Source organism: Triplophysa rosa, linkage group LG3 (genome assembly GCF_024868665.1).
Source record: "Triplophysa rosa linkage group LG3, Trosa_1v2, whole genome shotgun sequence".
NCBI classification, from domain to species: domain Eukaryota; kingdom Metazoa; phylum Chordata; class Actinopteri; order Cypriniformes; family Nemacheilidae; genus Triplophysa; species Triplophysa rosa.
The window spans coordinates 9,892,805-9,905,783 of NC_079892.1; the positions used below are offsets into that span (position 1 = coordinate 9,892,805).

The 12,979-nt window shown below is 38.2% G+C and overlaps 1 protein-coding gene across 2 annotated transcripts in view; it reads right to left on the reverse strand.

Moving 5' to 3' along the window:
* Positions 1 to 12,979, reverse strand: part of grm8b (glutamate receptor, metabotropic 8b) — a 139,677-nt gene that overhangs the window by 35,618 nt on the left and 91,080 nt on the right. For both annotated transcript variants that reach the window (XM_057329407.1, XM_057329406.1), the window contains exons 4-6: positions 5,208 to 5,343; positions 3,074 to 3,228; positions 2,858 to 2,995 (exon numbers count right to left, since the gene is read on the reverse strand). In XM_057329407.1, coding sequence (XP_057185390.1) covers positions 2,858 to 2,995; positions 3,074 to 3,228; positions 5,208 to 5,343 — 429 coding nt within the window. The remainder of the gene's footprint in view (positions 1 to 2,857; positions 2,996 to 3,073; positions 3,229 to 5,207; positions 5,344 to 12,979) is intronic.

Below are 12,979 nucleotides of genomic sequence, written 5' to 3' on the forward strand. Positions count from 1 at the left end.
GATGAGGAGAAACAAAGAAGAGAGATAAGGAGTAGAGATGAGATGAGGAGAAACAAAGAAGAGAGATAAGGAGTAGAGATGAGATGAGGAGAAACAAAGAAGAGAGATAAGGAGTAGAGATGAGATGAGGAGAAACAAAGAAGAGAGATAAGGAGTAGAGATGAGATGAGGAGAAACAAAGAAGAGAGATAAGGAGTAGAGATGAGATGAGGAGAAACAAAGAAGAGAGATAAGGAGTAGAGATGAGATGAGGAGAAACAAAGAAGAGAGATAAGGAGTAGAGATGAGATGAGGAGAAACAAAGAAGAGAGATAAGGAGTAGAGATGAGATGAGGAGAAACAAAGAAGAGAGATAAGGAGTAGAGATGAGATGAGGAGAAACAAAGAAGAGAGATAAGGAGTAGAGATGAGATGAGGAGAAACAAAGAAGAGAGATAAGGAGTAGAGATGAGATGAGGAGAAACAAAGAAGAGAGATAAGGAGTAGAGATGAGATGAGGAGAAACAAAGAAGAGAGATAAGGAGTAGAGATGAGATGAGGAGAAACAAAGAAGAGAGATAAGGAGTAGAGATGAGATGAGGAGAAACAAAGAAGAGAGATAAGGAGTAGAGATGAGATGAGGAGAAACAAAGAAGAGAGATAAGGAGTAGAGATGAGATGAGGAGAAACAAAGAAGAGAGATAAGGAGTAGAGATGAGATGAGGAGAAACAAAGAAGAGAGATAAGGAGTAGAGATGAGATGAGGAGAAACAAAGAAGAGAGATAAGGAGTAGAGATGAGATGAGGAGAAACAAAGAAGAGAGATAAGGAGTAGAGATGAGATGAGGAGAAACAAAGAAGAGAGATAAGGAGTAGAGATGAGATGAGGAGAAACAAAGAAGAGAGATAAGGAGTAGAGATGAGATGAGGAGAAACAAAGAAGAGAGATAAGGAGTAGAGATGAGATGAGGAGAAACAAAGAAGAGAGATAAGGAGTAGAGATGAGATGAGGAGAAACAAAGAAGAGAGATAAGGAGTAGAGATGAGATGAGGAGAAACAAAGAAGAGAGATAAGGAGTAGAGATGAGATGAGGAGAAACAAAGAAGAGAGATAAGGAGTAGAGATGAGATGAGGAGAAACAAAGAAGAGAGATAAGGAGTAGAGATGAGATGAGGAGAAACAAAGAAGAGAGATAAGGAGTAGAGATGAGATGAGGAGAAACAAAGAAGAGAGATAAGGAGTAGAGATGAGATGAGGAGAAACAAAGAAGAGAGATAAGGAGTAGAGATGAGATGAGGAGAAACAAAGAAGAGAGATAAGGAGTAGAGATGAGATGAGGAGAAACAAAGAAGAGAGATAAGGAGTAGAGATGAGATGAGGAGAAACAAAGAAGAGAGATAAGGAGTAGAGATGAGATGAGGAGAAACAAAGAAGAGAGATAAGGAGTAGAGATGAGATGAGGAGAAACAAAGAAGAGAGATAAGGAGTAGAGATGAGATGAGGAGAAACAAAGAAGAGAGATAAGGAGTAGAGATGAGATGAGGAGAAACAAAGAAGAGAGATAAGGAGTAGAGATGAGATGAGGAGAAACAAAGAAGAGAGATAAGGAGTAGAGATGAGATGAGGAGAAACAAAGAAGAGAGATAAGGAGTAGAGATGAGATGAGGAGAAACAAAGAAGAGAGATAAGGAGTAGAGATGAGATGAGGAGAAACAAAGAAGAGAGATAAGGAGTAGAGATGAGATGAGGAGAAACAAAGAAGAGAGATAAGGAGTAGAGATGAGATGAGGAGAAACAAAGAAGAGAGATAAGGAGTAGAGATGAGATGAGGAGAAACAAAGAAGAGAGATAAGGAGTAGAGTTGAGATGAGGAGAAACAAAGAAGAGAGATAAGGAGTAGAGATGAGATGAGGAGAAACAAAGAAGAGAGATAAGGAGTAGAGATGAGATGAGGAGAAACAAAGAAGAGAGATAAGGAGTAGAGATGAGATGTGTAGAAACTAGAAAAGGAGATACAAGAAGTGTAGCGGAGATGGGAAAGGGGTAAAGGCTAGAATGGAGATGAGGAGAAGAGAGTGGTTGAGTAGAAACTAGAAGAGGAGAGACGAGAAGTGACATGGAGGCGAGAAGCAGATGAGAAACAGCCAGAAGGGAGAAGAGGAGTAGAGAAAAGATCATGAGAAACAGGAAGAGGAGAGATGAGGAGCTAAAATGAGATTAGGAGAAAGAGGGAAAGAAAAGACGTGAAGAGGATATGAGAAGAAATAGGCAGAAGGGAGATGAGGAGCAAGGAAAAGAAACAGGACGAGGAGAGACGAGACGAGATGTAAAGTGGAGGTGAGAAGAGGAGAAACAGGCAGAAGTGAGAAGAGGAATGAGAAATGGGGGTGATGAGAAGATGAAAACTGGAAGAGGGGAGACCCTAACCCTAATATTGTCAAAAGGCTGAATTTTCAGCTGTATACCACTCAGCCCTAGAGAAGTGACAGAAAATAATGAAATCAAAGACAAGCCCATGCAATGACTTCTAGGCCAAACAAACGATAACCTTTAACAACTATCCTCAGACTACATCAATCAGAAGGACACTCAGATTTTAAAGACAGAATGACTACGACACACCAGCACACGCATGTTAGCGGGTATATATTTGTTTCCCTCAATTGAGGGCAGATTGCAGCGTTTAAGACTCTCCTGTTTGTTCTCAGGCTTAATCGGTTCCTGTCTAAACAGGATCTGCCCATTGATCTTCTCATCCAGCAGAAACATCGAATCCTCGAGATCCAATCAGACGTCAACATGATGGAGTGCTCTGCCTCCCAGGCAGAGGAGAACTCACAGCAGCTTGTAAAACTGTAACGCAAAACCTATTCGTACCGGTACATTTCTTGGGGCTTCCAGGACGCTTGCCGTGCATTCCCAACTTGCACACGAAGTTTTCCTCCCAGAACTCGGCGAACCAAACGTTCCGGCGGTTGTTGGACAAGGAGCGGCTTTTGAAGTATCGGTCAAATGCTAAAAAAAGAGTAAACAAAGTATTAGGAGAAATTTTGCCAATATAAGAGCTCAGCATAACTAGAAAATTCACCTAACCTTCTATGGATGCTCTTTTTGGAAGTATTGTTATAGCCCCTTCCGCCACACTTTCCTGCTGAACGACCGGAGATATCTTGGATCCCCAGCTGTCTGATCCCACCCACAGGAAGTGACCCGTTTGGTTGTTCCGCTTCGCAGCATCCAAGACACGTCTGAAACACCATCAAAGCATCCGTTCACATAAAAGATTGTGATGTCTTTTAGCAGTGATTCGTTCCGGCTTTCTGAGGTCATCAATGTCCTGTTTTAGGAACACTTACAATTATAAAATTGCTCTTAGGTCATCAGTGTAATGGGTATGATTCCAAAGGACATCATCTAATAGGCTTAAAAGGTCATTGGCTCTCGGGAATATGGGAAAGTGAATGTCTAATGCACCGTAGGTGCAAGAAATGTCTTAGAAAAACGTACGAAACGCTGGATTATGGTAAAATGAGTTCTCCATGCCTTAGGTAGCATATTATAAGAAATTGCTGACTCTATCTATTTTTGAAGTTTTCCCCTAAGAGCAATACTTACAGCCTGACTGCATCATCTGCCAGCCAATTCTGTGGAAATGGGAGTTCAATACAACTCGTGGTTTGTCCCGAAACTTTTCTCTTATGCTGACTCTCCCAATTGCCAAATAATTCATTTAGATAAAATACTTGTTTAAAAGAAGTTTTTTAAAACTGTTTTAAACTCTTACTAAATTTACAAAGAGGAATAGATATCCAGATATCTATTTAAATGCCAAAAACATAAGGGAACATTCTTTCAATGGATATCTGGGAATGTGAGATAATCAAGACGTTCTGATAAAACGTAACAACATTCATTTCTTCAATTCTCAAAACCAATTCCAATGACCCATGAAATAGATGCTCAGGGTTTAAGGTTGCTACATAAGAAACGGGTCAAAATAACAGAAAAGATGCTCTGTCTTTTTTCAGACCTCAAATACTGCAAAGCATACAAGTCCAAGTCCATATTCACTTTTAAGCAATGCAGCAGTAGGTTAGATGAGCAAAGACGGACTACTTTGTCACATTAATGCTAATTTTACAATACTTAGTATTTAATGCTAAACTTACATCACATGACAGCAGTTTGAAGTTAAAGCTGCACTCAGTTACATTATGCCATTACTATTTTCCCTGCTTGTAACATTCCTCTGTTGTCTGATATCGATCACAAAATAAGACCAACTTAGACCTAAACAGTTTCAACAACTGAAATTTCATAAATCACAACTAATAAGCTCTCCCTATTTTCCATAAACATTTACTGAGTAACTTTTAATCAAAGTCACTGAGTGCAGCTGTGACACGTCAGAGGAGACCTGGCCCCCCCGGCTGAGACTGGTTTCTCCCAAGGTTTTTTTTTTCTCCATTTATTTATCATTGGAGTTTGGGTTCTTGCCACAGGGCCATGTTGGCTTGCTCACCGGGAGACTGCTTTTATTAAATATTATTTACTAGAATGATCTTGCTTGCTCTGTAAACACCATGTTTTTTTCTTATTTTCTCCTGTGAAGCTGATTTGGAACAATGCACATTGTGAAATGCGCTATATAAATAAAATAAAATAGAATATTTGTACATGTATTTAGAAAAAGTTAAAAATAATATTTTATATGATACCCTTAATTTTTATTGCAGTTTTCATGCGTCTTGTCATGCTGTCAGTCTTTCACAATGCTGTTGGATGACTTTATGTCCCTCCTGAGGTTTGATTTTGTTGAAATTCAACAGACACTGTACTGAAATGGACACAATACATCTAGAAATGATGATTAAATGAACATTTGGAAATGGTCTCTTAATTTTTTCCGCGGCTGTATGTTAAAAAAGACAATCCTAAGAATTTAGGACGAGACGAACATTTTATGACATCATTTGTATATTTGACTGCCTCAAGTGCTTTTTTGCACTGTGGGCACTTTCCAGTGAAATAATGAAACTTATCTTATTTACACTTGTATATTCTATCACCTAACCCTTGCCATACCCCTAAACCAAACCATTTTTTACATTTTCAAATAAGCATTTTTTAATACGTTTAATAAACAATTTACATTGTGGGGACCACTGGTGGGTGGTTCATTATTGAAGGGACACACATGCATAGAAAAGTGAACTGGTAAGCACACCTGATATCATCCTCATTTGCAAACATGACAATGGCGCGAGCGCTGGGTGTCTCTAGCAGGCGAAGGATGATCTTGTCAAACTCTCCTGGTCTGGGCTCTCTGGGGATCTTCAGAGACTGAGCGATACACACACCACCTGAGAGCAGGATGATGAGGTGACAGAAGAGAGAGAGAGAGAGAGAGTAAGAGGATACAGAATACGTACATTGATGGAAAGCAAAAGAAAGGAAATTAAACGGCGGGATTAAAGAGAAAATAAAAACAAAAAGAAAGCAAAAAAGAGAGAGAGAGAAAATGGACATTGAGAGAGATAGAGACACAGACAGGACAGGACATGAGAAGGTCAGTAAATGTGAAGACGGCGGGGCAGTGACAGAAACTTATTCCATTATAAGATGGGCACAGACGCTCGTAGATTAGATACAGAGAGAGCAGAGAACAACAGACGCGGTGTTTTTCTCAGCGGAGTGAGGAAAGCGTGTTTAGATTCAAATGATATCTGATAGTGTCACCTTGCCCAAGGTGCCCGAGGCAACTCGAGGTGATGTCAAACACGTCTCTGCTTATTTACTCGACCTAATGCAATTCAGCTAGTGCAAGACTCCACGCTTGAATATCAGCCACAGTGTCATATATACCGAGACATGCACACAGCAATTCGGTTGTTTTCGTATTCAAACATATTACAGAGGCACAAAGAAAACTGTGATTAGGAGGCAGCTCTTGCTCTTTCTGACAGTTGCACTAATGGAGTGCACAGTATCACACTCACAAACAGAGGCTTTTTATTTTTGAATTCTTTTTTTAATACTTTGCACTCTAGTTCCATGTATATGTGTTTTATCTTCCAATGCCCGTTTAACATATAACACAACATAACACATGAACCTTTTCATTGGTGAGCTCTGAATTCAATGACTGACTCTTGCACTACTTTTTATTGCTCTCATAAATGCAAGAATACTGATTCGCCACAGTAAGCTTTTTATAAAGATTTGTTGAGTTATCGGATTTTGCAGAAAGCGTCAGTTTGACGTCATTTGACTTCAACCAATGTAAAGATCCCTGATAGCACACATACATCTGGGAGACGTCTATTTGATGTCTGCATTTACATCTTCAAGACGTTTTTTTTAATGCTTGCTCATCTGCAATATGCCTTCTGTCATATAGACATCTAGATGTCGTCTGTAATATGTTTAGGATTTTCTAAGATGTTTATCAGATGTTTTTACACAGCAGATGTTTCCCAGACCTCCAGATTCTTAGCACACATCTAAGGGTGTTTTCACACTTGGGTCCTCTTTAAAAGAACCGAACTCAGACCCCTTTAAGTGGACCAAATGAGTTCTTTTTATGTTCACATGGTCTCTGTCCCTGAAAGAGGACTCGTATCTTTTTTGGTCCACTTAAGCGATAATGGGGACTCAGACCTCTTTATGTTCATACTGTTTTTTGGGGACTGATCCTTAGGAACATTTACCATGGTTTTATTATAGTAAATATAGTATATAGTAAACGTTAGCAGTTAGTTAGAGTTTGTGCATTGTAAAAAGGGACTAAATGGCGAATTAACTAAAATTACAATGCTATATTGATGATCATGTGTTTTAAAAACAGACAAATATGTGTAATGAATAAACATAGAGCCCTGCATTCCAGCCCGAGCCTGACAAATTTACACTCCTAGGGCCGGGCTTCGGGACAGTTTTCACGTCATAGTTAAAATGCGAGGCGTGTATTGGGCCTTTTTCACTGTGCCATGCTCAATGGCAATAGTCCCCACTCCCCCGCATGGCAGTCTCACTTTACTATCCAGACCAGAGCATGCATACATTGTTATGATGCAAGTGTTTTGAGTTAAACAGTAGGTAAAGCGCACACTCTCTCAGCACGACAGTGTAAAGTTTTTTTCTTGCGGTAATAGTCGAAGCTAAAGGAGGAATTTAAGCAGACTCATGCCCGTCATGCATTCAAATTCGAACTCTGGCAGGGTTGACAATCAAACTGCGTTCTGCACCTGAGCAAAAAAAAAACTCAAAACATTTTTCTAAACTAAGCGAAATATAATTAACCATTATAAACAAAACTAAACTATTTTAATGGCTGCAACAGTTTTAACATAAGCCAAAAGCGAACCGTATCCAGACCACCTCCTGAGACGGTCTTGGTTCGCTTTCAAGGGGTCTGAGATCGTTTGCAGTGTTCACATATGGGCCAAAAACACAGCGAACCATGCTCAGACCCCTGAAAAGGACCAAGTGTGAAAACGCTCTTACAGATGTGCATGCAACATCTGGGACACGCATGCAATTTCAAACAGAGGTGGCGATAGAGGCAAAAGTTATAGAAAGCTTTTATTTTTTGTTTTAATTTTAGTTTAATTTCTAGCAATTTTGTTTTGTGCTTCCGTCAATTATTAAAACTTTTTAAAGATTGCTCTTTGATTGATTGATTCAGGTTTTTAGTGTAGTTTTAGTTGTAGTTTTACAGTTAATAATTTTAGTGCATTAGCATATACTAAACGAAAAAAAAAAAAAAAGTAGCAACAAACTGAACTAAGTTTGTGTTTTTCAGATAATATTTAATATAAAATTTTTAAAATAAAATTTTAAAATAAATTATTTTTTAAATGTCAAATATTTAAAGGTTTTAGCTTTTGTTAACAATACCTTAATTAAACAATATGTTATTGCATACTGTACACATGACAAATCATCAAGTGATACTGTAGCACTTCCGATAAATACTTTAGGGTTCGAAGGGGATGGGATCTCGCGAGGTTAAATTCTGTTAACGCTGCCAGCAACATGTTGTCAGGGAATTTTCTGCACGCTGCATTTGATATAAAATAGGGCTGCTAAGTGTTCAAAGTGTGGCTATAATAACCTTCCATCTTTTCTCTAAGCCCTCTATTACAGCATTAGCTCTGTACGGCCCCAGTTAAACACTCCACTACCCCTCCAAACACACTCTCTCCCCACTACTGTCCATTTAATCAAGAGCTGTGATGGCCCCATCCTGAGAGATCCTCTCCATCACGGAAGCCATCACTGCGCCAAATTCTCTCAAAGACACCAAGCGATTATTCTAAATCAATGTCCTTTAGAGGATAAGCGCCAATCTGCATATCGCCATGGTTTTCTTAATAATGCCTGTTGTCCTGTCGTCAACTCGGTCATCAATATGTAATTCAGATGCTGGGCTCTGATAATAACTGCTGGTGGGACGTCTTCATGGGACACATTTTAAGATAGGATGCTGAATTAATGAGACCACAGAATATCAATGCTTAAGATTGTAACAAAGTTGAAGTACACGCTAAAAAATGCTGGCCTGTTTTTGTAAATTGTTATTGTAAAAAATAACTGGTAAAAATGTACTGGTTATTTTCTGCAATTATCAGTTAATTTGACAAACATCGCAATGTAGTGCAAATTTTAAAATACAGATGAAACAGCTGTAAAATTCCTATTCTTATATATTCTTACGGTATATGTCCTGTTTTATACGATTTTTTTTATTCATGGTTGGGTCAAATATGGACAATCCAAACCAATGAGTTTTTGGACTTTTTATAGTTTTTGGCCAGACAGTACAGTGTAAGGAGACAGGCTGTTTCAAAAAGTAGGCAGACTGATTTGGACATAGTCTGAAGCAGCATCTTCATGGATAAACGCAGGCAATCCCGAGAATGCTTAGTAATAAAATTACTACAAGATGACAGACGGAGCTTAATTTTATTAATAAGTCATTAAGTATATTTAATTAAACACTTAAAAGTCAAGTGTGTAATTTAGAGACCACTAGAGTCACAAAACGTAATTGCAGAAGTATCAGGTTTATAATTACAGTATAAATCCTTTCCATCGTCCACTGGGCGACCAAATACATGCTCATGCCCAAACCCCATTGGACTGTTTGACACAAACAGTTTGTGTGTGCTGTGTATTTTAGAGCAAAGCACTAGTTAGTACAGCATTAGGCAGTTCACAAAACCACCTCCCGTCTTTTTTAGTTCGTATTTTTATTTGAGGGTGGCGAGTTAATGGAGACCGGTTCACCCGGGGCTCATAAACAAACATGGCGTTATCGCCCCCCGTTCACAAACTTGCTCTATCACACCCAATACATTACAGGCGCCTTGCCACACATAAAATATTAAGACAGGCCATGACATAATATCAGATTCCGAAACCGAAGCATGTACTCTGAACGAGTCGGGGGAGACATCTGGCGAGGAAGCTCATTTAGAGCTCTCGGTGTCAAATCCGCCACAGGCGATACGAGTTCGCAGCTGTATTAGTCACACTGTCGTGGACGACAGGGATACCACCGTCACATTCTCAAACAATTTATGAGCGCCTGAGGCGTACTGTCTTTTGTCAGTGGCCACGTTACCTGTCTAATAAAATAATCACGTAGGATGTTTCTATAAGGTTATATTTCAAGCGCAAGTAGGAGGTGTGCCGTAACCAAATGACAACTTTTTTGTTTTATAATAATTTGAAATTAGTTGGGCTTTTTTGCGTTTGATTACCATTTATCCATTAACCTTAAAGGGCAACAAGAATTTGCAAACTGTGGAAGCTGTGCCCTCAAGTGTCGACATCTGTAGTGTGCATACCACAAAAAGAGTTCAGTAGTATGACAGACAGACATTTGGAACTTAAGCTTAAAGTCACCAGTGTTGCAGTGATTATTATAAATGATTTATCCGTGCACACCATTATTTTTGTGACGTCACGATATGGAAAAGAAGTCAATCGCAACTTCCGTTTCATGGTGACTTTAAAGCAGGGTTTACAGCTCAACAAGGCGGTGTTTGCACCCCTAGGGGTTTGAGAGGGATCTGCAGGGTGTTAATGCAATTACAAGGCCACTGTTTAGTTAAATCAAGAGTTCGCGAACCCCTAGTGGTTCGTGAGGGAATTGCAGGGGGTTCGTTAGTTTGCATACTGTATGTCTACCAGTTTCCATTATTTTGAAAAAGTTAAATTGCAAAGAAATGTTAAAGGTGTAACTATATCAATAGTTATGTAAAATACTACAGATAGAAACTTTAAGACAGATAAATGTTATGTTAGTTAAACATGTACATTATTGAAATATTTACTTAAAATCTCTTTACTTTAAGTAAATAATTTACGTCAAAAGAGTTCAGCTGACAAAAAAAGTTTTGAAACCCCCTAAGCTAAATAAAATAATTCTTCACAAGTGAATTTCCTACTATGTGATCCAGTCTGAAAACCAAGCTAATAGTCATTTTGAATACATGCAATCTTTTAATCGTTTGGAACAACGTCTACTGATGAACAAGGCAAAAATATAAATATTGCAAAATATTATTACAAATGAAAATAACAGTTTTTTATTTAAATATATTTTAATAATGTAATTCCCTTGATGACTTTTCAGCATCATTGCTCCACAGTATGCCGTGTCACATAAACTTGAAAGAGATTTTTGACCAGTAAATGTTTTGCCCATCCTTACAACAATCACATCTGAGCCAGTAAATGCTTAAAATCATCATAAAATGCTTAATGTGTGCATCAGTGATTTTAAAAGACCAAGTACACATCTTATGAAGCATGCTAGTACATTATAAAATGCTTAATATCCACGTGCAACGCCATTACGTTTTAATCAACTTATCAGTTCAATCAGCTTATAACGTTTATTGTAGGGGTTCAGATATTTCTGTCATTTGGACAAAATCTCATGTTTTAAAAACATAAAGTCTGAATTATAGTTATGATTTATGAAAAACATCATCAAATCTGGAGTAGGTTTTTTTCGCCCAACACAGATGATTTGCATTATAAAATTTAATTCTAATAATTCTAATTGGGATGGTAAGGGAGGATGGTGGTTTTACAAAGGGGATGCTTTTTGCTTTTTGTCATCCCCTCGCATCCCCCTTCAATTCGAGCCCTGATCCTGCCCAAACAAAAAAATGTGCATGTCGAATGAATCTAACGGAAGCTGTCAAACCTCATTTATTTTAAACCTGTTTCAAGGTGAATCGATGCGCCATATCTGAAAAATATTTGAGAACCATCGGCATGCCATGGCACGTTTACACTCATATTACAGTAGTACATTATCTTTCATTTCACCACTCGCAACTATTAATTTTACTCATTCAGCCTGAAAATCTGTTGCTCACAAAAGACCTCTAAACACAAAGTTTCATATAGTCCCACCTCATACTGACACTAAACATGAAAACTTTTAATGGGCAAAAGTTTCCTTTTAATTTTTCGTGTTTCACACGACGCACTGCAGAGACATCAGGCCACCGTTAAAATCTTAATACAATCAGAGCCAAGAATATTTTGAATATAAATCCCATATTGAAGCCTTCAGACGTCTCAGCCAAATGTCTTTTAACGTTTGCCGTTCATGCCGTGCAGCCTTTCAATATTTTGGCAGAGGTAAGCAATGTTCTGCTAGACACACGGTAGAACAATCTCACCTTTTTTCTGCGACACGAGCGCGGCGAGCATCAGACAAAAGGCTGCGTGGGAGAGAGGGCTTTTTGTGTTTCACATGCAAACCGTGGCAGCCATTAGTGCTGCGGTATGCGTGAGCCAACACAAATGCAGGCCACACTGTGATTGCAATGAAATATTTGAAACCGCAAACAAAAGCCTCTGTGGGAAGAGATTCGCTTGCATCTTTGCAAAACGCTGCATGGAACACCGAACCACTTTAGTCACAGTAAAATAATGTGGGCAATAGAGCGACAAGGTCTTTTCTAATGCTTTTATAAGTCTGTGAACAATGTTTATTTACATTGAAGTAAACAAATATCTCTGTTTGGCTAAGGAACAGTATCTGTGACTGATAATAACCCTTAGGAAAATTAATTATGGTTTTATTATGGTAAGTCTAGTAACCATGTTGGCAGATTGATTGCCATTTTGTATACTTTAACAACAAAAAACTGTGGTTACTATGTTTAACTAAATATATACACCCGTGGAAGAAATTAAGACATCATTCCAAATTTTCATATAATCAGCATTTCTAGATGTATTGTGTCCATTCCAGTCCAGTGTCTGTTGAATTTCAACAAAATCAAACCTCAGGAGGGACATAGTCATCCAACAGCAATGTGAAAGACAAGACACATAGAAACTGTGATAAAAATCGAGGTTATCACAAATTTTTTTTTTTTTAACGTTTCTTAAATACATGTCATATTACTGTTGTATTGCTTAAAAGTGTATATGCACTTGTTTTCTTTGCTGTATTTGAGGTATGAAGAAATACAACGCATCTTTTCTGTTATTTTGACCTATCATTTTCTGCAAATAGAAACAATATTGTTATTTAAAATTTGGGAGAAATATTGTTAGTAGTTCACGGAATAAAACAAAAATGATAATTTTACCTAAATACAAAAAACTGAAAATAATTTTGAAATGATCACTTAATTTTTTTTGTGAACGTATACACTCACCTAAAGGATTATTAGGAACACCTGTTCAATTTCTCATTAATGCAATTATCTAATCAACCAATCACATGGCAGTTGCTTCAATGCATTTAGGGGTGTGGTCCTGGTCAAGACAATCTCCTGAACTCCAAACTGAATGTCAGAATGGGAAAGAAAGGTGATTTAAGCAATTTTGAGCGTGGCATGGTTGTTGGTGCCAGACGGGCCGGTCTGAGTATTTCACAATCTGCTCAGTTACTGGGATTTTCACGCACAACCATTTCTAGGGTTTACAAAGAATGGTGTGAAAAGGGAAAAACATCCA